Source organism: Notolabrus celidotus, chromosome 9, assembly GCF_009762535.1.
Source record: "Notolabrus celidotus isolate fNotCel1 chromosome 9, fNotCel1.pri, whole genome shotgun sequence".
NCBI lineage: Eukaryota > Metazoa > Chordata > Actinopteri > Labriformes > Labridae > Notolabrus > Notolabrus celidotus.
This window is the reverse complement of record NC_048280.1, coordinates 21,997,813-22,021,861: the sequence shown is the minus strand read 5'-3', so window position 1 is coordinate 22,021,861 and position 24,049 is coordinate 21,997,813. Positions and strand designations below refer to the sequence as shown.

Genomic DNA, 24,049 nt, shown 5'->3' with positions numbered 1-24,049 from the left:
ACTCCTGACAGACGCTCACAGAAGAGAAATGTCATTTCATAATGCATTGCAACATCAATGCGGGGCACACACAGATAGTTTCTACGATATATCTATCAAGATGAAAAGGCAGGAGGAGGATTGGCCGGGGGCCAGACAGATTATGTCAGTGTCGTTGCGAAGATATGACCTCCATTACCTCATAGCATCTTGTGCCAGTGACTGGATCTCTGTGACATTTCTGATAGCAATGGCTTAACTGCATTCACTAATTTTTCAGATCTAATTTTACTGTGCTGTAATTACAGTGCACATTTTGTATTTCTGCTACAGCACACACAAGCAGCATACATTTCTACTATGTATGATATCATGGAACATATGAGCATATTTCTCTTCTCTTCTTTAAGTGAGCAAAGTAAAGCGTGACCCATATATGAATGATTAATTTTTATAGGACTTGTCAGGAGCAGGTGGAGTAGTCACTCATGTATAAAGGCAAAAAATCTGCAGTGTCAATGAAACACCAGTCCATGAAATGATTACTTACAACTTTAGAGTTAGTCTGAAGACAAAAATATGAGTCATTTACATGTTAATGCTTTGTTCACACTTGGATTTAAGTAATCAATGAAGCCAAAAAGTACGAAGATAAAAAGCTGAATCATCACAAGTGTTCCTTGTTGCTTTAAAAAAGCTGTGCAGTTAAAAAACTACGAAATTCCTTTTGTATATAAAGTCTATGTGTGTGCAGACATGGGTCTAACATTGGCTTGAGTATCACTGGACTGAGATGTACACACAGGGATAAGAGAATGTGTTCAGGTGTAGCTGCACAGATGACCATATATCCCACAAGAAGAGAGAATACACTAGGTCGGTAATGTGTTCATTAATGTGAGACAAACCAGACCACAGACAGCGGGTCCTTGTCAGAGCGTTTTACTGGATGAAGAAGTTAATTAAAAGAGGAAACGCAGGATGAGAAGATGGAGAAATGGAGGAGAAGTCAGGAAGGACCAAAGGGTGATTGTTAACAGGACATCTGGCACAAGCTTGTTTCTCTCTGGGAGGCAGTGTGGAGGGAAAGAGGGGGGAGATAGCAGCTATAAGTACTTGACCTTCCACTTGTCTGACTGGCAAACTCACACACACACACACACAACATCAAAATCTGCAGACACACATGCACATACATATGCAAAGTGTACTGTAGTTATGGTGTGTATGGGATCCAAGAGAGCAAAAAGAAACAGTGAAGGTGAACAACATGGCCGGCGGGGTGCTGACACGTCAGAGATGGAGACAAGGGGATGAGATCACTGTCCCGCCTGTGGGCCGTAACGGCAACGGGAGCCTCTCTAGCATAAAGTAAAGACAAACACATGTGTACACACTTGAAATAAAAGCAAGTATGTATGCCTGCATACACAAACTATTGGCAATTTTGTATGCACACACACACACACACACACACGCACACACACACACGCACACACACACACGCACACACACAAACAGCCTCCCAGTGTCTCTGGGAGTATGCAGTGAGAGTCTGTGCCTGCTGCATATGTGGCCCCATGCATAAACAATGTGCCCTGAGAGACAGTGGAGTGATACTATGGCCCTTAGCACAACTCCCATGAGCCTCTCTGCCCCCTCCATAACCACTCTCTCTCTCTCTCTCTCCCTCTCTCTCTCTCTCTCTCTCTCTCTCTCTCTCGCTCTCTCTCTCTCTCTCTCTCTCTCTCTCTCTCTCTCTCTCTCTCTCTCTCCCTCTCCCTCTCTTCCTCTCTCCCTCTCTCTCTCTTCCTCTCTCTCTCTCTCTCTCACACACACACACACATCCACACACACTTTCACAGACACACTCACACACACAGTGGCAAATGAACAGCAGGAATATACACTAACAAGACCACTAAAAGCAGCACTGAGAAACAGATACAAAGAGAGGGAGAGAGGGAGGTGGCACACTAGCACACTATGGGGTGTGTGGATGCTTGGTACATGCACTTCAAGTGAAGCATACATGCACAGAAGTACACTCAAACAGCAAGTTTCAGAAACATGAGAAAAGCACGTTTGATAGTTGTGATGGAAAGAGGACACCTGCTATTTTTACAGCAATGTTACTTCAAAATAGGATGAGCATCGCCAGGAACAACCAGATCCAACATGTCATTTGAAAACATTTAGGAAAATGATGGGTTTTTTTGGCTCACATTTTAAATATGCAGTCTAAGCAACATAGATGATAATTTAAATATTATCTTTAGTTCTTTTGGGGAACATCAAACTTTAGATTTGTGGGTGATGGCTGACCAGTCACCTCCAAAGAAAAGAACAGAGGAGGAAAACAATGCAGAAAACCAGGGAGAAGGGGAGTGAAAGAGATGTTCACCAAATTGAAGAAAACAGACACGAAACAATCAAAAACTGCTATCTGGTATGGGCTTTAGCAGCATTACAGGACTGGTTGAGTGAAAAATGAATGCCAGCAGACGTAAAAGCCATGGGGAAGAAAACCTGCAGGGATAATGATGTCAGTTTTGGGACAGCCTCCCCCCAAGTCATGCTCACCCTGTCTGGATTCTAAGTGGCATAATCCCTTGCTCACTGTAAATTATCCTGCATATAATCCTGCTACACCTTACATGACGATGAAAGTTACAAGTACCTGTAAACAAAATATGTCTTCCAAGATCAATAGGTCTATGCGTCCCCCAATTTCAGTTAAGCACACTGATTCAACTTAGGAACAGCTCAGTTGTGCTGACTTTATTTAGTGTTTGCTGTTTTTAACTGTCCGTTTGGTCCTACATGAAAACCTGTTTTTTGTGCACAGGAAGATAGGTGTTTTATATTTCCAGCAACAACAGAAGTTACACTGGACTTGCTTTACATTCTACCTAATGGTAAATTAGTGGTTACATGTAGCAGCAAGGCAGAAAAATGCCCAACACTGTAACTTGTATTTCATCAACGTATGCAAAAGGTGCCCTCCACACACACTATGTTAGAGACCACATTTAATCAAAGTTTAAAAGGGAGACTGTATTAAATCTAAGGATGTAGGGGCTATAAAGTGCATAAGTTAAACAGAGGCACCTGAAAAAGGCAGACATGTAAACAACAAAAAAAACCTCATCACATGATGACACAGGAGAGCTCTGTGAAATCAGTATTTTTGCTTGAAGTTAACCTACGACAGAAGGAGGGCAACCAAGGTGAGGATGAAATACACAGAGGTAAATTAGAAATGGAAATTCATGAGGAAGAGGGAAGCAGGAGAAGAAAGGAAAAGGGGAGCATGGGAGAGAAGTAGAAGAGAGGCAGGGAGAGAGAAAGAGAGAGAGTAGGCGAAACAAAGAGGAATGTCCTCAGTATTACCAAGGAGATAATTGAGATATCCAACTCCTGACAAAATGTGCTATTTCACTGGAGCTAGGAAAAAAAAGAGAAGCAGGAGGAGGAAGAGAGGAGCAGGAGAAATAGAAGAGGAAAGAGGGGAGAGAGAGAGAGAGAGAGAGAGAGAGAGAGAGAGAGAGAGAGAGAGAGAGAGAGAGAGAGAGAGAGAGAGAGAGAGAGAGAGAGAGAGAGAAGTCTAGAGGGAGGTGACAGTGGTGTATGTGGCTGTGCTGTCTGTCTGACCTGATTGCAAATAAGCAAAGGAGCACCACAACGGCCCAGAAGCACTTCCACATGCACACAACTCCTCTTCCTCGCAAACACACACAGCCTCCCCCTTTAATAAGACTGCTTAATGCTGGCTGTACACACATGGCACAGCAGTAAAATGTGCATGTGTGTGTGTGTGCATGTGCGGGTATGGATACATGTAACTGGTGAAGAAGGGGACAAGGAGGAGGAGAGGGTTTCTGTAGTGAGACAGCATGGAAAAGGGGGGAATAGAGGGAGGGCAGGAGGGAGGGGCAACGGTGGGTTTCCGAGACGCATTTGCAATTTAAAACACGGTTTGGTATAATGAAAATGTAAAGCAGTGGTTTTATTTTATTCAGTGTGGCAGGTTCAGATTCCCAGAGAAGCTCCACTCGAGCAATCAGTCCATTAATAATTGAATTTTGTACGGGAGCCGTGCGTGTTTGCGTATGTGAGAATATGAGTGTGCGCGTGGCGTGTGTGCTCATGTGCGTATTGTCAGTGCGTGTGACAAACCTCTCTTCTCCTTTCCAGCTGCTGACCCTAATATGAAGCAGCCAATTAGAGATCTTTATTTAATTGCCGGGCGACTCGTCCTCACTGCACACCACCACGCTCTGCCAACGACTGGCACTGTGGCACTGGGGCAAGGCCAGAGACACACAAACTTAGAATCACTCATGTGTGCACACATACACACACTCTCAAAGACATGTGCACACAGATACACACAGAGGCAAGAGTTTCCTTGATGATGATTCCCAGGGGAAAATGCACTGTTGTAGCTGGACTATTGCACAGTAGGAAACAATTTTATTCTGCTTTGACATCTGCAACCACCAAATATTACAGTATGTGTGCACCAAAACATATTTTAACCCTCAAATTGTGCGTTAAGACCACAAAATGCCAGTTTCTTTTTCTTTTAGCCCTGGCTTGCCCTTCATTTCTCTCCCCTCACTGAATACTCTCTCTCTCCAGGCCCTAACTTTCTTCCATCCATCCATCCATCCCTTCTCTCTGCTCTGAATCGTCTCTCCCTCCTCTCCCTCCCTCCCTCCCTCCCTCCTCCATCCTTCTCCCTCACTCTTCATCTCTACATCTCTTTTTCTCTCTCCTTCTCTCCCTGGCTGTCAGGGAGTATCAGATCAGTAGTTAGATCCATGGCCGAGGCCAAGCCGGCCTCTCCGCTCTCAGCACTCTACCACAACACATCATTACAGCTGACAGCAGGACTTCACAACGCAGCATACGCACACACAAGCAGCAAGTGTGCACACAACTACAGCCATGTTTATGTGCATGCGCTTTTTCGCTTGCTCACTCAAATATACAGACAAAATCCACTGTTTCAAAGCTTAGGACTCTACACATTTAACAATAATCCTGCTGTAAAGATGTACAACTTTTCTTGCTTGGTTCATATCCCCAACACAGCTGTTTTTTTGTTTGTTTTTTGCAGAAATAGTTTTTTAGAGATTGCTTGGTTGGGTTTTACAAAAATGAAGAGAAGAGGAAGGCAAGTAGGAGGAGGAGGGGGATACCACTTTCAAAACCAACAGCAGCAATATGCCAGCGCTGGCGGGAAGAGTTAGCCTCTGTATAATACTTCCAAAGAGAGGGATAGTCCCTCTTACAAGCCGTAAGGGCCGGCTGGTTTGTGTGTGTGTCTGTGTGTGTGTGTGTGTGTGTGCATGCGTGGGTGGATATTTTTTTAAAGCCAAGCCGGGGACTTTAGAGCTCCTGCTGAAGTGAGGTTTACACACATACACACACTTGAGAATACACCTGAGAATACACACAATCACCATGTAGAACAACAAATGTAACACTTCGCCCACTTTGATCGGCTACCCGAAAACAAGCCAGTGGGGGGGTTGGAGGGTTGGGCTGGGGGTGGGGGGGATGAGTTGATATGGGAGGAGACTTTCTGCAAAGATTTGGGATGTGTTGCCCGAAAAAAAAAAAAAAAAGTGCCAACTTCCCTCCCCTCTGGCAAGATGACAGGAGGAGAGTAGCTGGGAAAAACAAAACACACTAATCTTCTGGCTTCGCAGGAAGCCACAAAGCATCATTTACACAGCGGAGCTAACAGGAGAGCACCAGGCTTCCTGATTTGCAGCAAGCAGCCTTGTTCTAGATAGAGATATTCAGACTGTCAGTATAAACTGCTTCTGTTTTCGTTTTGCATTTATTTCAATGCCAGACTCAGGGCATAAATTTTTCATCACCTGCTAAGCTATGAATAAAAGATTAAAAAAGGAACTGAGAGGGGAGTGGAGGGAAGGGAGGGACATCGAGAGAGAAAGAGAAGAAGAGAAAAGGAGAGAGGGAGAGAGGAGAGGAGAGAGAGAAGGAGAAGGAGAAGAAGGAGAGGGAGGGAGAGAGTGAGGAGAGAGAAGAAGAAGAAGAAGAAGGAGAGGTACAAAAAAGTCTAACAGATGTGGTGCATGCGGTGCAACGTGCCAGCACTGTGTGCATAGTGAGAAGGTCTCCCTCTCCCCTTTCTCTTTGCCCCCACCTGCCCAGCTCGCCCCCCACACCCCTTTTCCCCCCACACCCCCTCCCTGCACCACTATCCCAATATACCTCTAGGAAGAGAGCAGTGGCTGCGGTGCAGGGTAAAGATGCTATAATGAGCGGGAGGCAGAGGAGCATCTCACCTTGGCTTTTTATAGGATTACCTGAGAGGTGAACTCTCTGCTCTGTGAGAGGATTCATCAGTACAGCCCCCCCCCCCCCCCCCCCCCCCCCCCCCCCCCCCTCTCTCTCTTTCTCACTCTCTCTCTCTCTCTTTGCCCTCAGCGGTCTTTGACAGGCAGGGCGAGAGTGAGATGTCGAAAGGCTGCTGGAAAATTCTCTGCAATACATAGCTGACAGGTTCAGGTGTGGGTTAAAGAAGGGAAAGAAAAGAGAGGGATGGAGTGGAGGAAGGACAGGGGAAATGCAAGGATAGGGATGGAATGAATCTCTGACTCTGTAATTCTCTCTCTCTCTTTCTGTAGAGTTTATGAAGCTGTACATCCCGGCTCACATGGACTATGACTGTTAAATCCGTATATACCTCACATCATTACCTCCTCTCCGCCCAGCAGAGTCACACAATGACAGTATGCCACCTTTATTATGAGGACTGCTGCTGTTACTTGCATACTCAATGAGAATCCTCAATTTTAGTTACAGGCAATAGACGCGGGATTCTGTAGCTTGTCCAGTTGAGGGTGAATAAAACATGGGAAGAATACACACAAACACTGAATTTTTCAAACACTAACTGAGGTCAGGATGAGGCTTGTTTTTAGTGTCTGGCCTTGTTTAGGTTGGATGTTTCAGCATACAAGTTTTATAAGTCAATGAGGAGATATTTCCTTGAGATCAAGCTCTTCAATTATAGTTTTCAATCAAAGTTTGTGCACATATGATCCCTGCTGAGTTGTTTTATCTGTGATATGCTGCCATGCATCCAGAATTTGTTGCTTTTTAAAGAGGAGAAGAAAAGTTTTAAAAAGTGCAGGTGACAGAAAATCTGTGCGCACACACACGCACACGCGCGCACGCGCACGCACACACACACACACACACACACACACACACACACACACACACACACACACACACACACACACACACACACACACACACACACACACACACACACACACACACACACACACACACACACACACAAACTGCAATTAAACAGGCTGCATGGAGGCAATGCTTTGCACAATAACACAAAAAGTCCAGATCATGTTAAGCAGTGTTTGTGTGTATGTGTGTGTACAGGGTGTGTAGGGGCTCAGGTCTGCAGGGAATAGGTGTGATCTTCACTCAAGATACCTGATCAAAATAACCACTTACATAGATGAGCAGTCACAGCACAGCCACTCAGCTCAGCATTGCCACAGCTGCACACCCATATACATACACACATAAGTATCAGATACAGTCATATGACCTTGTCTCTACATGTAAAAAATTAATGCTAGACCTCCTGAAATATATACATTACACACTGACACAGAGAAAAAGAACACCTACTGGCTGCACGCGCTTGCAAACACACACACACACAATCAGACAAACATGCTGGCACACACATAGGCATGCATATGTGTTTGTGACCTATGCTCACACATGCACACACACTGTATATATATTTATATAAATATAAACATAAAGCCAGAAGGTTGTGCTGCAGAGTATGCATGTGCAGGCTGAAATTCATCTCTGGTTAGAGTAGAGGTAATATATCCCACCAGGACCTGTGTTCCTCGTAGCAATTTAAAATAATTATTGTGAGACCTGATGCTAGACGTCAACCCCAGCCCTCTGCATCTAAATGAGGATATTCGTGTGTGTTTGTTTGTTTGTGTGTGTGTGTGTGTGTGTGTGTGTGTGTGTGTGTGTGTGTGTGTGTGTGTGTGTGTGTGTGTGTGTGTGTTTGTGTGCCCGCATTTCAGCATTGGCTACTAGAAACCATGTTGTTGACTGCCAAAACTGGCCCATAAAGCCTACTGAGCCTCTGCTGCGGTCATGTTTTATGCCCCTGAAAAAAAGTGTTATTTTCACTGAAGCAGTCTAAATAGCAATCCTGCAACACCTTGAGAGATGATTTTTTTCACAAAAAGATGAGGATGAGATCAGTGTGATGACCATTAATGTGTGACATTAGTTATCACAGAGTAAAAGCTGGTGAATGAAAAGACTAGATTTTAACAGAAACTGTGAACATGTCTGTCTGACTGTTTTAGTTGTAATTATTACCCAGCCAGGGAAAACCCAATTCAACCCGAAGAAAGGAGTCCAGCACATTTCACCTCTGCCTGTTGACACTGTGGCAAAAATGGTCTTAAGAGTCAAAAAATAAAGACAGTTATCGGGCACAGATGTGAGTACAGTCTGAAGGGCTGCTGGGCCTGAACCATTTCTAATAGGGAAAAGTGGAGCAAGATCATCTAAGCTGCAGATCACTACGAAGTAGGGTTGCAAAATTCCGGGAACTTTCAAAGTTGGAAACTTTCCATGGGAGTTAACAGGAATGTATGGGAATAAACTGGAATAAACCAGGAATTTACTAAATTCAAGGTTGGCTCTATCTATGCAGAGTCATCCTCAACAAGGCTGGACAGTGACACTGAAGAGGAAGAGTCAGAGTTGGATGTTGAGGAAGTGGACATGGAGGATTTTGATGAGACCCAGAAAGAGCCCATTGCCTGAAAGGCTTTAGCATTAACACAGAGGGTAGGCTTGAGAAACTTGAGGTAAGATGCTTTTTTATTTGCATGTTGAATGGGACTTTATTGAAGGGAAGGGGACTCTTTCCATTTAACATTTTGAATGTGACTTTGTTGGGATTGCATTTTTGTTAATTTTTGAATGGGTTGGAGCGGGCATGAGTAATATTTAACTCATCATTCATGTTTTTGTTCTTCAATGAAATAATTTATTGTTCAATAAAAAATCTAACATTTGATAAAGTTTTACTTACAAATATATCAGTTTTAATTGTGTTATTTTCGATGGATGAATATGATACATTTCCATTAAATTACTCAATTCCCAGTTAACTCCCATACAGTCCCATAATTCCCATGGAAAGTTTACAATTTGGAAAATTTCCAAAATTCCCCAGCTTAACTTCCCATGGAAATGTACCGCTCCTTTGCAACCCTAACCCTAAGTAACTTAAAATGGGAGTGTTGGAATATATGACAGGAAGCAACCAAAGAAATTACAGTGACTATCCAGAATATAACTTTGTTAGTTGCCAAACGACACTACTGTTGCCAACTTTGTTGCACATCCTGTGATATAAGTGTCATTTTTATCTCCAGATAAACAGATATGCTAATTTGAGTGTGTGAAAGTTGAAAAAAAAAAGTGTAAGAGACGTTTTCTAGAATGATGCCATCAGTTTGCCCCTTACACCGCCTACTTTTACCTCCTGCCATTTTTTCCCTATCACCACCCACTCACCACCTTTCATATCACCTCCATTCCTTTAACTCCCCATGTCATTTCCCTGTCAACCCCTACGTCTTCTTTTACTACTCCCTAGTGCCCTAGTGCCTCCTTGTTGCCCTCTCTCTGTCCTTCTTCATGTCTTTTATCTGAATTTGACTATTTCTCATCCTCCTTCACTACAATCTCAGGGCCAAATACTGTAAATCCCCCCATCCCCAACTGCTCCATATCTTCTCAGTGAGGAATAAGGGTGAAGGCCATGCCAGGAGGAGTTGGCATCAACTTGTCACCCCAGCATTCCTGCTTCCTCCTTCTGTCAGCCGGCTTAATCAAATTACTTCCCTCACCCATGCACACACACAAGCCTGTTTCTCAATCATTTTCCTTCTATGCTCCTCTTCCTAAATCTTCTTCTTCTACTCTTTCAAACCCTGAACCCTTTATTCTCTTTCACTACAAGCTTTTCCACAGACTGCGCAGAAAAAAACACACATAGTTTTTGTCCATTTGGTAAGAAAATGTGTGTATTTACATGTCTCTTTTATGTTTATGTGTCTGGGTGCCTTTGCTTGTGTTTGTGCATGTTAAAAGAGTACAACACAACACGCTGTAATGATATCTGAGGCTGCTGTTTCATCTTAATTAAATTTCCCTCCTCTTTTCTGCTTCCTTCCTGTGTGCCCACTTGCCCACGCTCCAAATGTCAACAGGATTTGGGCACATGGAGTGGCATCTGGTGCCACATCACCCGACGCACATGGATACAAAAAACCTCACAGCACGGCGAGTTAACCTGGAGCACTGCCAAGCCAGCAGCTACGCGCTAGCTAAGTGCCACAGCGCCAGTCAAGTGCCCGTTCGGCTGTGCGCCCACCCGCATCACTGAAACGCTCTCACACACATACACACACTGGCACTTTCAACCCCCAATGGCACCAGGCGATGACAGGGAGACAGAAGGGCCTCGCCTTGCTGAGTCGCTCCCTGCCCCCAGCACATACTGTACAGCTCCCTACCTCACCGCACAGCCATACTGTAGCTCAATACCCTCACTGTCTGTTTCTACTGTGTGCAGTGTGGTTGAAGTGCATTGTCTTCACCCCAAATGACTTCCCTTGATAGCACATTGTGAACTTTCAAACACATGCAGACACTCTTTACTTTCACCATAACAGTAATATTTAAAAAAGCACTATTAACTTAAGGTTAGGGTTAAGCAGACTCAAAAAACATTACATACATCCAATCTTCTTGGATATGTTTGAGCTGTTTCAAAAGTTACCATTAGAGGCTGAGCTCCAACCTTCACAACAACCATGTTCCCCTTAGCTGTACTGACATATTATGTTTATAGAGGGAGTTTTGCCTTAAAACACACAGACACACATACTATCTATCCAGTTGAAGTAGTCAACATTACGGCAGTGGCAGTGGACAAAAACAGCCTGAGAATAAAGACAAAACTTGCCCATCTGCCACAGAGTTGTGATTAAGTACTAAAACAGTTAGCCAATTTGCTTTATCAATTAACAGCTGCAGTTTAGCTTCATTTCTAGATACACCAAAATTACCCTCTTATTTTCTACTAATTTGCTAATGCAACTGTTCTTCAATGATTTCATGGAACAATCATTGGTGGTGGCAAGCCAGTAGGGAAATGTTAGACATCAGAAGTTAAGTTAGAGAAAGTAATGGTCAAAGTAGAAAACTGTTCACCTCTTAACCTTAGAACACTATCACTGGGTGATTTTCACCTGAGCAAACACATTTACATTTCATTAAGTTATGTTTGTCTGAGTGTCATGGGTCCCTGGGTAGCTTAAGGATCGTCTTTGACGTCTTTGAAGGCGTGGGTGTTTCCCTACTCATTAACCTGCTTTTTGCTACAGGCACGTGTTCGGGTGATTTTCACCCTTTTTTGTTTCTCTCTCCTGCAGCTGTTTGTGTGTCAAGGAGTTTGTGCCTTCACCAGGGAAGTCTTAAATGTCTCAGGAATGGGTGGACTGAACACCAAGTTTCCAGTTTCATAATTTTTTGTTTTAGAAATTTTTGGTCCCGAATTCCAATTTTCAGTCATTTTTGAGCATTCATATAGGGTCCCCCCCATGATACATTTTTTTCATTTTGTTAGAAATGGCTACTACTACTCTAATTTGTCATGTATTGTCATATTTTTATATATTTTGATGACAAGTACTTTTTATTGGGTGTATAATATCGGGTCATTATATATAATTTTAGCGATAGTGTTCTAGGGTTAAGACAGCTTGCATTATAAGTGCAGATGTTGAAGGGAGACGCTACTGCAATAATGGAGGCGTGTTGACTTCCAATAATTTGGCAGATTTGTCTATAACACCAAACCTTCTTTTCATTGTGTCAAGTATATTGCCATGAAAGCATACCATTATGAGGGATTTTTTCCTGTCTCTGCAAAACCATGAACATAGAGATAGCTTTCGTCTCTGATGGACATTTTTTTTATATATATATATATTCTTGTTGTAATTCTTGTACTGTACACCTTCTTGTTTGCTGCTGTAACTCCATGAATTCCCCGTTGTGGGACAAATAAAGGAGTATCTTATCTTATCTTATCTTATAGAACAAGAATAGGAGGCAGTATTCTCACTGTCCAGAAAATACAATGAAACAAGCATAAACATGTTGAACTGTATATGTAAAATGGGATTTAAAAAAGTATATGCAGTTATAATGCATGTACTAAAAAAGAAAGAGGAGTGAGAAAAGAAAAACAAAAAAGTAATTGCGACCTTGATTTGATTGTAATGATGCAAAGTTAGAATTTTGCTGCAGGGACAGCACAAATAGGAGAGGAGAGATTTAAGATTTTCCAAAAGAAAAGAAATAAAGAGGCAGAACACATTCAAATCATTTGGTCAACAATATTCATGCAAGGGTAAAACCACCACTGCACACGATTTCATATAGGGACTTCATTACTCTTCACTTTTCTCTTGTCTTGCCTCCATGCAGATCAGAGCTGACTCTCAATTACAGTCCATCTCCGAGTGCACATGACAGTGTGAGGCAGGCCCAAATAAAACACATCAGGCTTTTCAAATAGGCTGGTTCAGGACCACTGAGCAGCCAACAGTGCCAGCCAGCTAGCTAGCCAGGCAGCCAATTCCATATACATCCACGGCTGAGAAAAGTGCTTGAGGAAGCTCCAGAGCTAGCCATGCTGTCTGAGCCTAACATATGTTCTATTCCAATCTGTGTCACTCTTCATTTGTCCGTCCCTCTTCCCTGGTCTACGCAGCTCTCGCTCTCATTCTTTTCTTCTCGTGTCCTAATGATATGGCCCCTCTCTTCTTTTTCTACATCATTTCCTCTCTGTGATTTAAAAAAGGCTCAGAGTTTTTAACAGGCACTTTTACTGCATTAAAGTTTGATTCCTACATCAAGGCTACAGGTGTGTGAACACTTTTCCTTTCTATGTCTCAATGCATATATTTTAAGCAAAGGAAGGTGACACATTTGGGAAACAGGGGGCATAGTTTACTAGCCTCGTTAAATGTAGACTGCAATTGTTTGGCGTAGTTTTGAAGATATGTACATATATAAACATATGCAAGCTGGTAGAAAGAGAGGCATGTAGAAATAGGCCTCGGTACCTACAACAGGACTCCTTTCTACTGATTCAGATAAAAAATATATAGTAGTTGTTATGTGATGCGGGAAACACACAAGTTTTTGCTGTGGCTTTAACACATACAACGTGACAGTTCAACAGCCTTTCACAATACACTTTGTTTACTTGTATAGTATGGTAGTCGACAGGTATTGTTGTTGGAGGGGTGTGTTTGTGTGTAGTCTTGAGTGACATTGAGCTTCATGTAGGTGTGTACCTGTACACATGTGCAGGTGTCTATGTTTGTACACCATCTGTAAGAAAGGCTTGTGGCCATCACTTGAGTGTGTAAATCTGTCTGTATCTGTGAGGCCACTCTTACACCAAAGAGAGACAAAGACACTGCTGCTGTGAAGGCTTAGTGTAGGCAGGCTGGGCTGAGGGGTAAGAGAGAGTTCATTAAGAGATTTCAAGGCACCTGAAGTTCATTTGTCTCCCTAAAGCATCAAAACAGGATAATAAGGACAGAGGAGAGGGAAATGGCAAGAGCAAGTTGTGCCTTTGTTTTTTTTCTCTCTCTTTTCTTAACAATTCTCTCCTTTAAATACCAAAGCCCTTTCATCCTTATCTGCGACTTGTCTCTAAAATTCAATATGGAGAACTTCTTAATGTGTTCCAATGTCAAGGTTTTTGCAGGGCAAACCTGTCTCTTAGCGTAAAGCAGATAAAGAAAGAAAATAAAATCATTTGGACAGAGTAAAGTTAAACCAGTGGTCATTTTGGACAGCCTGTTCAGTGGATGATGTTGTAAGAAAACAGTAATAAATGAGCACAATTATTTTAACATGGCTTAACACAGGATTGCACAAGTAAACAACGTTAGCCAGGTATGGCTAATGTTAGTAAAGCTAGCATGATTAGCCTTTGGTCTGTGTTGACATGCCTATGCTGGTTACTCATTGCTCTGGTCGAGAGGTTATATACCAGTTTAACCAGATATAGCCTCACACAGTTTTGTCTCCATTTTCTTGATCAAAATACAGACAAGCCGTTCTGTACTACACGATGCACCATCTTATTCAAGGGCACATGTAAATAATTGTTGTCAACTAAAAGTATCATTTGGTTTCAATTGGGCGAAGCTATGATTGCTAAAAATTGATTTCTGACTTGATTCTGCATAGTCATACAGACATTTTGTTGTTTTCACGTAGCGTTGGCAACATCAGAGGGCTCAGTATGGACAGCAGTTTAAAGCCCTCTGTTTGGGGCGACACAATGCCGACTGTCACAAACAACAATGCAGAGCAGATAAGCCAGACAAAATGTCCAGTCAAACGTGAGTGGCCACACCCTCTACGTCTTGAGGAGTCTTTATTTCAGGTCTTCTGACACTTATGTCAGTTAGTTTTCATAAGTGAGACCCTCAACTTTGATATCATATATGCATTTTTAATCATCAAGGCAAATGATAAAATAAGACATAAAAGCCACACCAGGCAACTTATATGACATCACTGTTGAAGAAAAATGCAATATATGTTATGAAAATACCACAGGTGTTCAGATTCGGAGAATTACTCCCTGTCCTGAAAAATTTCCTCCGGTTCCATTGAGCCATTGCATAATTAATAAGGTTTAATTCTCATTTAGTTTCTGTTCCTGGCTCCCCTCACCTAGTGTACTTTTGTATCTGTGTGTGCACTCTTGCCCCTGCCTTGCACACGGCCGGTGCTCAGGCTAATAAATATGCTCTTATAATCCTGCTGCTGGTGTCATCCAAGTGTCACTCCTAGACATAAGGCAGAGAGACAGTGGGGTGCCCCTTACAGAGAGAGCAAGAGTGTGAGTAAGTGTGTGTGTACGTGTTGGATGCCTGAATTTTCTTTGCATGGGCAGGTGCGTGATTCTAGGCTTATGTTGAGTGCGTGTGTGTGTGTGCGTCCTGCACCGTGTGGCATGCACATCTTTGGGCCTGATTGAGACACACGCCTCTCTGGTGGGGTGGGACACCTGGTCTTGGTGGGAAAATGGGCTGTGGGCCACCAGGGCAAGAGGGGACGGCAGAGAGAGAGGCAGGGGGGAGGTAGGAGGGAGGCAAGATGAGCTACAGAGAAACACTGTCATCCACTTCCGCACCAAAAGGTCTTTTAATTTAGCTATGGTCAGATTACACTGCCAAGCTATTAGGTAACCCCAAGTGGGCAAGGTGACAACACCAAAATAGAAATGCTGTATGAATACAAGTGTACACATCCAGACTTGTAGAGTAGAGAAACAAAACCAAATGTGTGTAATTGAACCTAAGCTAACTGACCATTGTGAAATCAAGTCAAGGCATCACAACCCAAAAAACACTACCAAGCCTGATATAGCTTACGCTGTGAAAAAACTACAGAACTATTTCCCATAACTGCTTTTAGTAATAATCCATCAAAACATTTTCTCAGATATGATCTGCAAAGACAGTGACAAGTGTGTGTGATAAGCTTATTGAAAAGTATTTCCTCAAATACATATTGAAAATAAATGTTTGGTTATGTCTTGTAATCCTGTGCCTAACATGAGCTTAATCATGCAAATGAATCACACATGCAATAATAATATTGATTCTAATCATAGAAGAAATAGCTCATAAAAGAGAATAAAATGGATTGCCTGCAGAGGATATTGTCATACGCTCCACTCCCGCTTTGGTTATTGTAGTATTGAAAATATATTCCTAATCTCCTTTAAAACCTTCTTCTTTTTCGCCAATAAGCTTGACGGAAATCTGCATCTGCTCATTTCTACATCACTCTCAGATGAAATTACACTGAGATGATCCAAATACGGTGTTTCAATAACAGTGTAAGAAGATCAAGTATTGCCATAACCTGGACAGAATCTGTTTGTATGTTTGGAAATATAGAGTCACAGATATGGTGTCCATATAGCAGGTGGACAGCTGTGACACCATGCAGTAATGGCTGCAGACAGTGCCTATAGAGAACAGGTCAGGACACAAGTTTGTATGAGTATAGAAAAGATGCAAACACGCAAACACGCAAACACGCGCACACACACACACACACACACACACACACACACACACACACACACACACACACACAAACACACACACACACACACACACACACACACACACACACACACACACATTTCCAAACACATTCAGCAAACATAAAAAAAGCCTGAGGCAGTTTGCAAGAATGAAGTAACAAAGCTAAGCAGGAATGGCAGTTTTTCTTGGTGTCTGCTTAGGCTCAGAGTAATTGCTGCATGTCTGTCATTGCCGACGAAGGCGAGGAAAAATGTCTTCCTCAGCTGCTCCCCTGCCTGTTTTGTTTGCTGCACTTGTGTAAAGTGGGAGAAAATAAGTGTCATTCAATGAATGCAGCTATTCTTCCAGTGACAGCTTCATATCTGCGAGTCGGGGGGAGGAAACCCCCAAAATCCTCCTTTCTACTGGTACCGCCTTTGACAGGGTGTTAAAAAAAGGCCCCACCTCTTTGTCCAAGCATGGGTGAGCACACACACACACAGACATGCACACACACCTACTATGTCCCACTCTAATAAGTTTTTACACACCCACTCAACAATGAGCAAGGACTAACACTCTCTCTCTCTCTCTCTCTCTCTCTCTCTCTCTCTCTCTCTTTCTCACTCACACACACACGCACACACATAGACAAATACACAGAGCGAGTTTGGAAGGGTGTCTGTGCTGAGTGAAGAGTTGCCCTTTGTAACCCTGCTCAGCAAGTGTGCCCATGTTAAAACAGCTGATCAGAGCCCTCAAAGAGAGACAGGGACGGAGGCAGAGACAGATTCTGCTGAGGAGCGGTGAGCAGAGTGGAAGAATATATCTATATCCTAACAACTACACCTGTCTGTCTGCAAATGTGCTTGACCCCGTCTCACTCTTACTCCAGAGCTCGTTCGCCCCCACTTTGATATGCAGAAGGCAAATCGGTCAGTTGCCATGGCAACAACTGAGAGGCCAGGGATCTTCAGGTCTATTAAGAAAAAGTGGGGAAACTCATCCCTCTTGAACCCCGGAATATACACACTCTGTAATGTTAATGATAACTACGTAGTGGGTTTGGGCTGGAACAGGTGATGCTCCTTACAACACATAGCCCCAGAATACACACACAAGTAAACTCAAATGATAAGTGAGTGTCAGCTGATCTTTGGACTTAAGACTGTTCTGTAAAGAAGATCAACAGCACATTTTGTTTCAGGAAGAGCTCCGGTGACCTATGTGTCTTTGAGAAAGTGATGGAGCAATGCAGCAGCAGAAATTATGACAAGAGCAAAAGAGGAAGTCATGTGACTACGATACATGGCAATGGATCTCCTTCCTGACAAGTTTAGGGGAAAAGGATTAGTCATGGATTAAATAAAAAGATGGACAATAGGTATGAATGAAAGCTTCCCAAAATGTAATCCAAAACATTTGAGCAGTGTATGATGTCATCCAGTCCAATGTAGGGGGTAGGTAGTCAATGCTATGGTGAAAAGCTGAAAACTGGTTCTTTCTTTGTTGTTGTTTTGTTTTTGTTTTCTGTTGCACATGAAGCGCTTTAATTTGGCTTAATAGACAAAGAAACCCTTCGAGTAAACCCTGTTAAAAATCAGTTTCATTGAGTTCTCTATAATCTTGTTCACTAAGGTGCCTCATTACTATTGTTACCATTATTACAAGTTGTACTGCAGCAGTGTATACTGAGTAAGGGAATATCCCTGTGGCAATTTCTCGGTATGTACGTTTGGAAACTTCATTGCAACTGTCAAGGATGTGACTTTTTGACCCACAGCTCTGCCTGCAGTCAGACCTGACAAAGAGCTGTAGAGGTGGCCACTGTCTTGGTGCACTCCCTAGTATATTTCAGTAAGGAATTACATGTTAAAACGCTGATCTGAGATATTGAGTTAGAGGAGTGTAGGAAGTTGGACACAGTCAAGGAGTGATGGGAAGGGAAGCGCTGCCAGCTGGGGGGAACAAGGGACACAAAACAAGAGAGATGAAGGAGAGGGTATCTTCTTTTGTGGGGGTTTTTACAGATCCTTAAGTCACAGTAAATTATTAAAAGACAAAAAGGTGAATTTTATACATGTTCATATGCAAAAAGTAAGTCCACACTGAGGGTCTGAAGAAGCAGTCTCCCTGTATCTAAGCAGGGCCTGTAAAAAACTGAACTCTGGAGCAGCCACAACTAGTCTGACATTACTTGATATTATTGGGAATTGTACAATGTTCAGTGACATAGAGAGAAAGTAAGAATGAAGGAGAGAAAGAGAGAGACCCCTGCGGCTCACACCCTGACGTGTACGTTACGCTCTATTAAATTAGCATGAGTCCAATATTAAAATAATAACATTTACCTCCACAATAAATGCTTTGGGTTCCAAAATCAATACCTCCACCCTCTAATGCCAAAGTATCATTACAAGTAATAAGAGCAAAGTTGTTGCATTATATTGAGCATTAACAGAAAAAAAGGACTTAGAAGGGCATGCACATATTATAGATTAAATAATTTCATTTGAAATGTCACAGATTCCCATATGAGTTAATAGAGTTACATTCTTAATATAGTTTTTTCTTTGGGAGGTTGGGCTGATGACAATGAAAGCAACACTGTGGTAATGATAATGTAACAGAGAAGTAAAAAACATGTTTTTTATCAACAAATGTATGTTCTTTATCTGTACCCATTACCGTGAGCAAATTGTGTCTTTTTCATTTAAAGTTTAAAGACCAAAAAAGGAAATAAAAGGCAAGCTTGTAAAGGAAAGGCTTACCTTGTGCTTAATTGCTGAATGGAAATGTCCTTCATACGCTCAATTAAAGAAACTAAGGGACTTCAGATTCATACCCCTGCATCCACAAAGCAAACCTGCAGTGTACACTCAAATGAAAGAACGTACTCCATATAAATCAGCAAATCAGGGAGGAAAGACAATCATTGATTTAGGCACACAAGTGAATTAGTGAAATAAAAAGGAGCAGAGATGTTGGAGTGGAGTGATGATTGTATCATCTCTGAGCTGATAGAGTTGTGTGTAAAGGTGAGAACAGAATGATAGGGGAGTATATGGCTGAATTGTGAAGGCCCCTGTCATGCTGTCTATGGCCTTATTGGATGAGCCACTCTCAAGGTACTCAGTCTCCATTCACAGCAGGAATCAATGGCTGCTGATTAGATTTCGGGGGGTTACTATTCTGTTTTTGTTTGTTGTGACATCTTCCCTCGCTTTGTGAGGTCTCTGTGCTCCTGTCTGACAAAGGCACCATCTCCTTGGATGGAGGAAGAGGGAGATGGGGAGACAGGATCTGGGGGAGGGGGGATCATTGAGAGGGACCGTCAAGGCTGTTTCTTGTCACCCCTTGTTGTCTTGTAGGATAAAATGTACGCATATGTGTTCCCTTGTTTGGAACAAACCCATCTTTGTGGGTTTGTTACTGCGTGATGCCAAAAAATCAGCACTCATGCAGCGCAATTGGTTGAAAATATATAAGCAAAGAGAGAGTGTGTCTGATCTAAAATGAAATCTGATAAATTTTTCCCTGTATGTCTATTCCTGGATGTTTCTGCTACTATCAGGCCCTGCTTTGTTCCTCACTATTCAGCAGAGAAATCAGAAAAGTAGAAAAACACGATGCAAAAGAAAGACGTCTGCAAGTAATGAAGGCAGAAATTCTAAATACTAAAAAATGCAAGTTAAATCACAACCTGTGCTTAATTTGATACTTTTAATGGTGAAAGTCTGAACCAGACAGGAAAAGTTGAATGAAATCAGCAACACCACCTGCCTCTCTCTCTTTTTCTCTACATGTCACAAACAGTAAAATGTTTTTTAGTGCATATCATACTTCAGTGCGAAAATTTATAGTGACCAATGTTTACTGGAAGCTGTTTGAGGAAATATATCCCTCTGTAATCTAGCGAAGGCAAGGCCGAGCCTCACAGCCATCACAAGTGAACTGCCTGTGTGATAAGGAGCTGAAAGAATCCGATAAGCTCTAAATCTAAACAGGGCCAAAGCATCTGCCTTAATAATAAATGTGCCATGCTAAAAGGTTACTTGAACCGCCGAATTTAAATTTAATTGAGGCTGTGTGTTGAATAATTAATCTTTTTCCCAGGGAACACAAGGCGCACTGGACAAGCCACTGCAGAGAGCCTGGAGAGAGAGAGAGAGAGAGAGAGAGAGAGAGAGAGAGAAGGGAGGGGGGCAGCAGAGGCAAAGATGGAGGGAATACTGCGCCAACCCACGCCACCATCCCATGAACCCTGCCAGAACACGACCCTCTATACAACACAGTCAGGGCATGATGTCATCCGCCACATCATCACCCTGGTAACCAGCCTTCATGTGTGTGTTTGTGTACAGAAAAGGAATAAGGAAATCAACCTTTGCACATCTGAGCACAAATAGGAAAAAGGGAGTGAAAAAGGGCAAAGCTGAGGAAAAAAAAAAGACAGAATCAAAGCATTAGCAGAGAAAAACAGCACGAGATAATGGTGGGGGACTTTTGCTGTTATTATTATTGTTGTTGTTGGGGTACAAAGCCGTGATAAAGTGGAGCGTTTAACGTCTGTCTTTAATGTTTGTATCAGTTTGCCCCTCCTCCTCTTTGCCTTCCTCTGTAGGTATTTCAGTTGGAGGCGTCTCCTCAGATCTGTGCCTTTTAATGCTGACTGCCGCAAATCTTTTGAGGCCGACTACAAAAGCAAGCTGGCAGTAAACTTTTCCCCCTGAAGGAGAAAGCGAGGAGCGCTATTTGGGATCGCACCACTCCGGGGGAATCTCCTCGCTCGACAAGGGCTGATCTTAGGACACTCAGACTGGCCCTCAAACACACACACCTGCAACGGCAAAACAGCTTGTAGTGTTTCTTTGGTTGTCTTTTTTTTTACCTTTATCCATGTGTCTTGTTGTGTATTGTTGCTGTTTGTTTAAGATGTTTACAATATTGTGTGCAATCATAACTGTTGTTTTATTGCAATAGTCAGCCAAGCAGTGGCAACAGCAGCAGTCTTGGTTTTCTAGGTTTTTTCCCCTCTCTCTTTTTTTCCCATCAGCCTTCTCTCTTGGTGTAAGGCGCCTCCCCTCCATTGTTGATCTGACTCTGGGCTCTACATTGCTGAGGTGGCGGATTGTGGCGGAGAGATGCCTCTGTCAGAAACGTGCTTATCCTCCCGCTCGAGCCACCCTCTTATACATAAAATATCAAACATCTGAGGGACAATATGCTGACCTGCTGTGACCTCCACACATGCGTGCGCACACAAAAACGACACACTCATCCACATGCACGCAAACACACACCATGGGAAACAGAGACACACACATACACATGTACTGATGAATGCTGGCATACAGTGACGCACACACGCATGCACGCACACACACACACACACACACACACACACACACACACACACACACACACACACACACACACACACACACACACACACACACACACACACACACACACACACACACACACACACACACACACACACACACACACACACACAAATGCTCAGAGAGCTCAAGTCGGTTCACATCCCCCACTCGTACGTGCCCTGACTTTTTTCCATCAGTGCCGCATCCCTCAGATGATGTATTTGCGACATCTGGCGGCGTTTACTATATTCATGGGTACCGAGATACAACGCGTGTAGGAGGGAGAGAGAGAGCTAGAGTGAGAGAAAGAGCAGTGGTTGGCTGAGACGGCAGAGCGGCTGAGGGAAAGCAACACAAAAAAAGAGCCTGGTAGAACCAAGCGAGGGAAAGCAGCTCTAATCAGCGGACATAGACAGACGGATTCATGGGTAAATATTCTATGCGTTGCACGCCACAAAGCTGCGAGCACCTCGAATTCCACAGCAAAAGGCTTGGGTACCCCCTAGTGGGCGCCCAGCGGCAATCTGGCCCTTTTTGGGGTTGTGGGGGGGTGTGGTGCTGTGGTGGGCTGCCATGAATCCATAGGGGTCAGAGGTCAGCTGTCTTGAGTTGCAGTGACATCATGACAATGGGACACTTCTCGAGCCTCAGAAACACAAGCTGATCCATTCTGCCGAGGCTCAGGCACCAGGCCCCTCTTTTCCCACACATTCACACCCTCTGCCAGACAGCCAGGGAGTGAGTGAGAGAGTGAGAGAGAGACAGAGAGAGAGCAGAGGGGTGAATGTGTAGGCCTCAACCCCAGAACCCCCCCACTCCTTTCCTCCTACCACCCTCATCTCTCTCTTTCTTTCTCTCTCTTTCTTTCAGGGGCTAGATTAAAAGAGATGGCTTAATTCTGTCTAATTATCTACCCTTACCCTCTCCCTGCTTCCTCCCCCTCTTTTTTCTCCCTCTTCTTCTCCTTATATCTCAGTATGTGGATACTAATTAGCTGATGTGAATTGTAGCTACTACACAAATAAACTGCAATTATGAGAAAAAATGATATTCCTGCCTTTTAAAATATTACACATTTGTAGCAGCAGCAGTACGTGAACTTTATTATGTTTCTTTTCCCCATCGCGATGTACTGAAATGATACACTATAGCTGTCTTTGCTGTTGAAGCATCAACACTTTGATACCATGACTGATGATTTTCATCACACATTATCAAATTGCTCAGATAATTGCCTGACATAAGGGGAAACCCCCATATAAATGCCCCAAACACTGTCAACTAAACCTACAGCATTACAGCAATCTAAACATTAGAAAAACACTTGATTCATCACTCTAACTGTATTAGCTCAACAATAAACAATGCATTTCAATCACATATTAATTTGCTTTATGTAATAATACAGCAATATCTGTATCTGTGTGTGTGTGCGTGTGTGAGTGTGAGCGCGTGCACGTCTGCATGCACGTTACATAAGCAGAAATCACATTAATGAGATCATACACTGCTGTTGAAAGTGCTAATTAGTTGCCGGGCTGAGGGTGAGGAAACTAGGCGAGGATCCTTGTGACTTGAACCATTGTTTCCTAATCCCCTCCACACATTCATAATTCATTCCATCATGGACGGCGATGATACAGCGGCGCTCGTTTTGTCTCTTTTTCTTTCTCTCTGGTTGGGGAAATGGTTTTTCTTTTTTTTTTCTTCCTGCTCTTTCCTTCTTGCTGTGAGGTTTCACTGCGACTCTAATAAAATGTGCGAGCGAGGGATGTTCGCCTCGGGACCCAGCTGTCGGGCCACTTTGACAGCTTCATTTGTGGTGTCGCTCTTTGATCCTTCCTGTCACTGATATCCAATGCAACTAAACATACATTTGCCCCACCCCCCCAACCCAAATAAATAAATAAATAAGTGCTGAACTGTGCAGTACAGAGCCAGGCGAGGCAAGCTTTTTCAAGCTAGTTGTCTGTTTGCTATATCTGCTGTGAACTAGCTCGCCTCCACACCCCCTCTTTGCTCTCCCTCCACTGCAGCGATGCATCGACACCCCCAGGGCTGATCCCTTTGTAAATGCTCTCTGACACACACCCACCTACCCCCCCCCCACACACAAACAAACTCACACACCACCCTGTACAGAAATAACAGCAGAATCCCAACTCTAACTCCCTTTGCATATAGCGTTTATTCCCAAAGTGCACCATTACTGTGTGGAAGAGAATCAGAAAGAAAGCTGTTGTTCGGATATAAAGAGTGAGGTGCAACACTAAACACGAGACAGAAAAATACAGATACACCTGATGGGTTGCAATACAGAGAGAAACAGATAGCAGGAGGGAGAGCCGGTGGGGGACTGATTATGATCGGTGCTGTCAAGCCTGAGATGCTGAGATGACAGAGATATCAGCCATA

General features: G+C 43.1%; 1 protein-coding gene across 4 annotated transcripts in view; it reads right to left on the bottom strand.

The window, feature by feature from the left end:
* The window catches only part of kiaa0825 (KIAA0825 ortholog), a 123,789-nt gene that overhangs the window by 31,102 nt on the left and 68,638 nt on the right, over positions 1 to 24,049 (bottom strand). Inside the window, exon 23 of one of the 4 annotated variants that reach the window (XM_034691309.1) lies at positions 906 to 1,340. The exons of the other annotated variants lie outside the window; for them this stretch is intronic. Coding sequence (XP_034547200.1) covers positions 1,196 to 1,340 — 145 coding nt within the window. The 3' untranslated portion in view covers positions 906 to 1,195. Of the gene's footprint in view, positions 1 to 905; positions 1,341 to 24,049 lie in introns of those variants that run through there. 4 annotated transcript variants of the gene reach the window in all.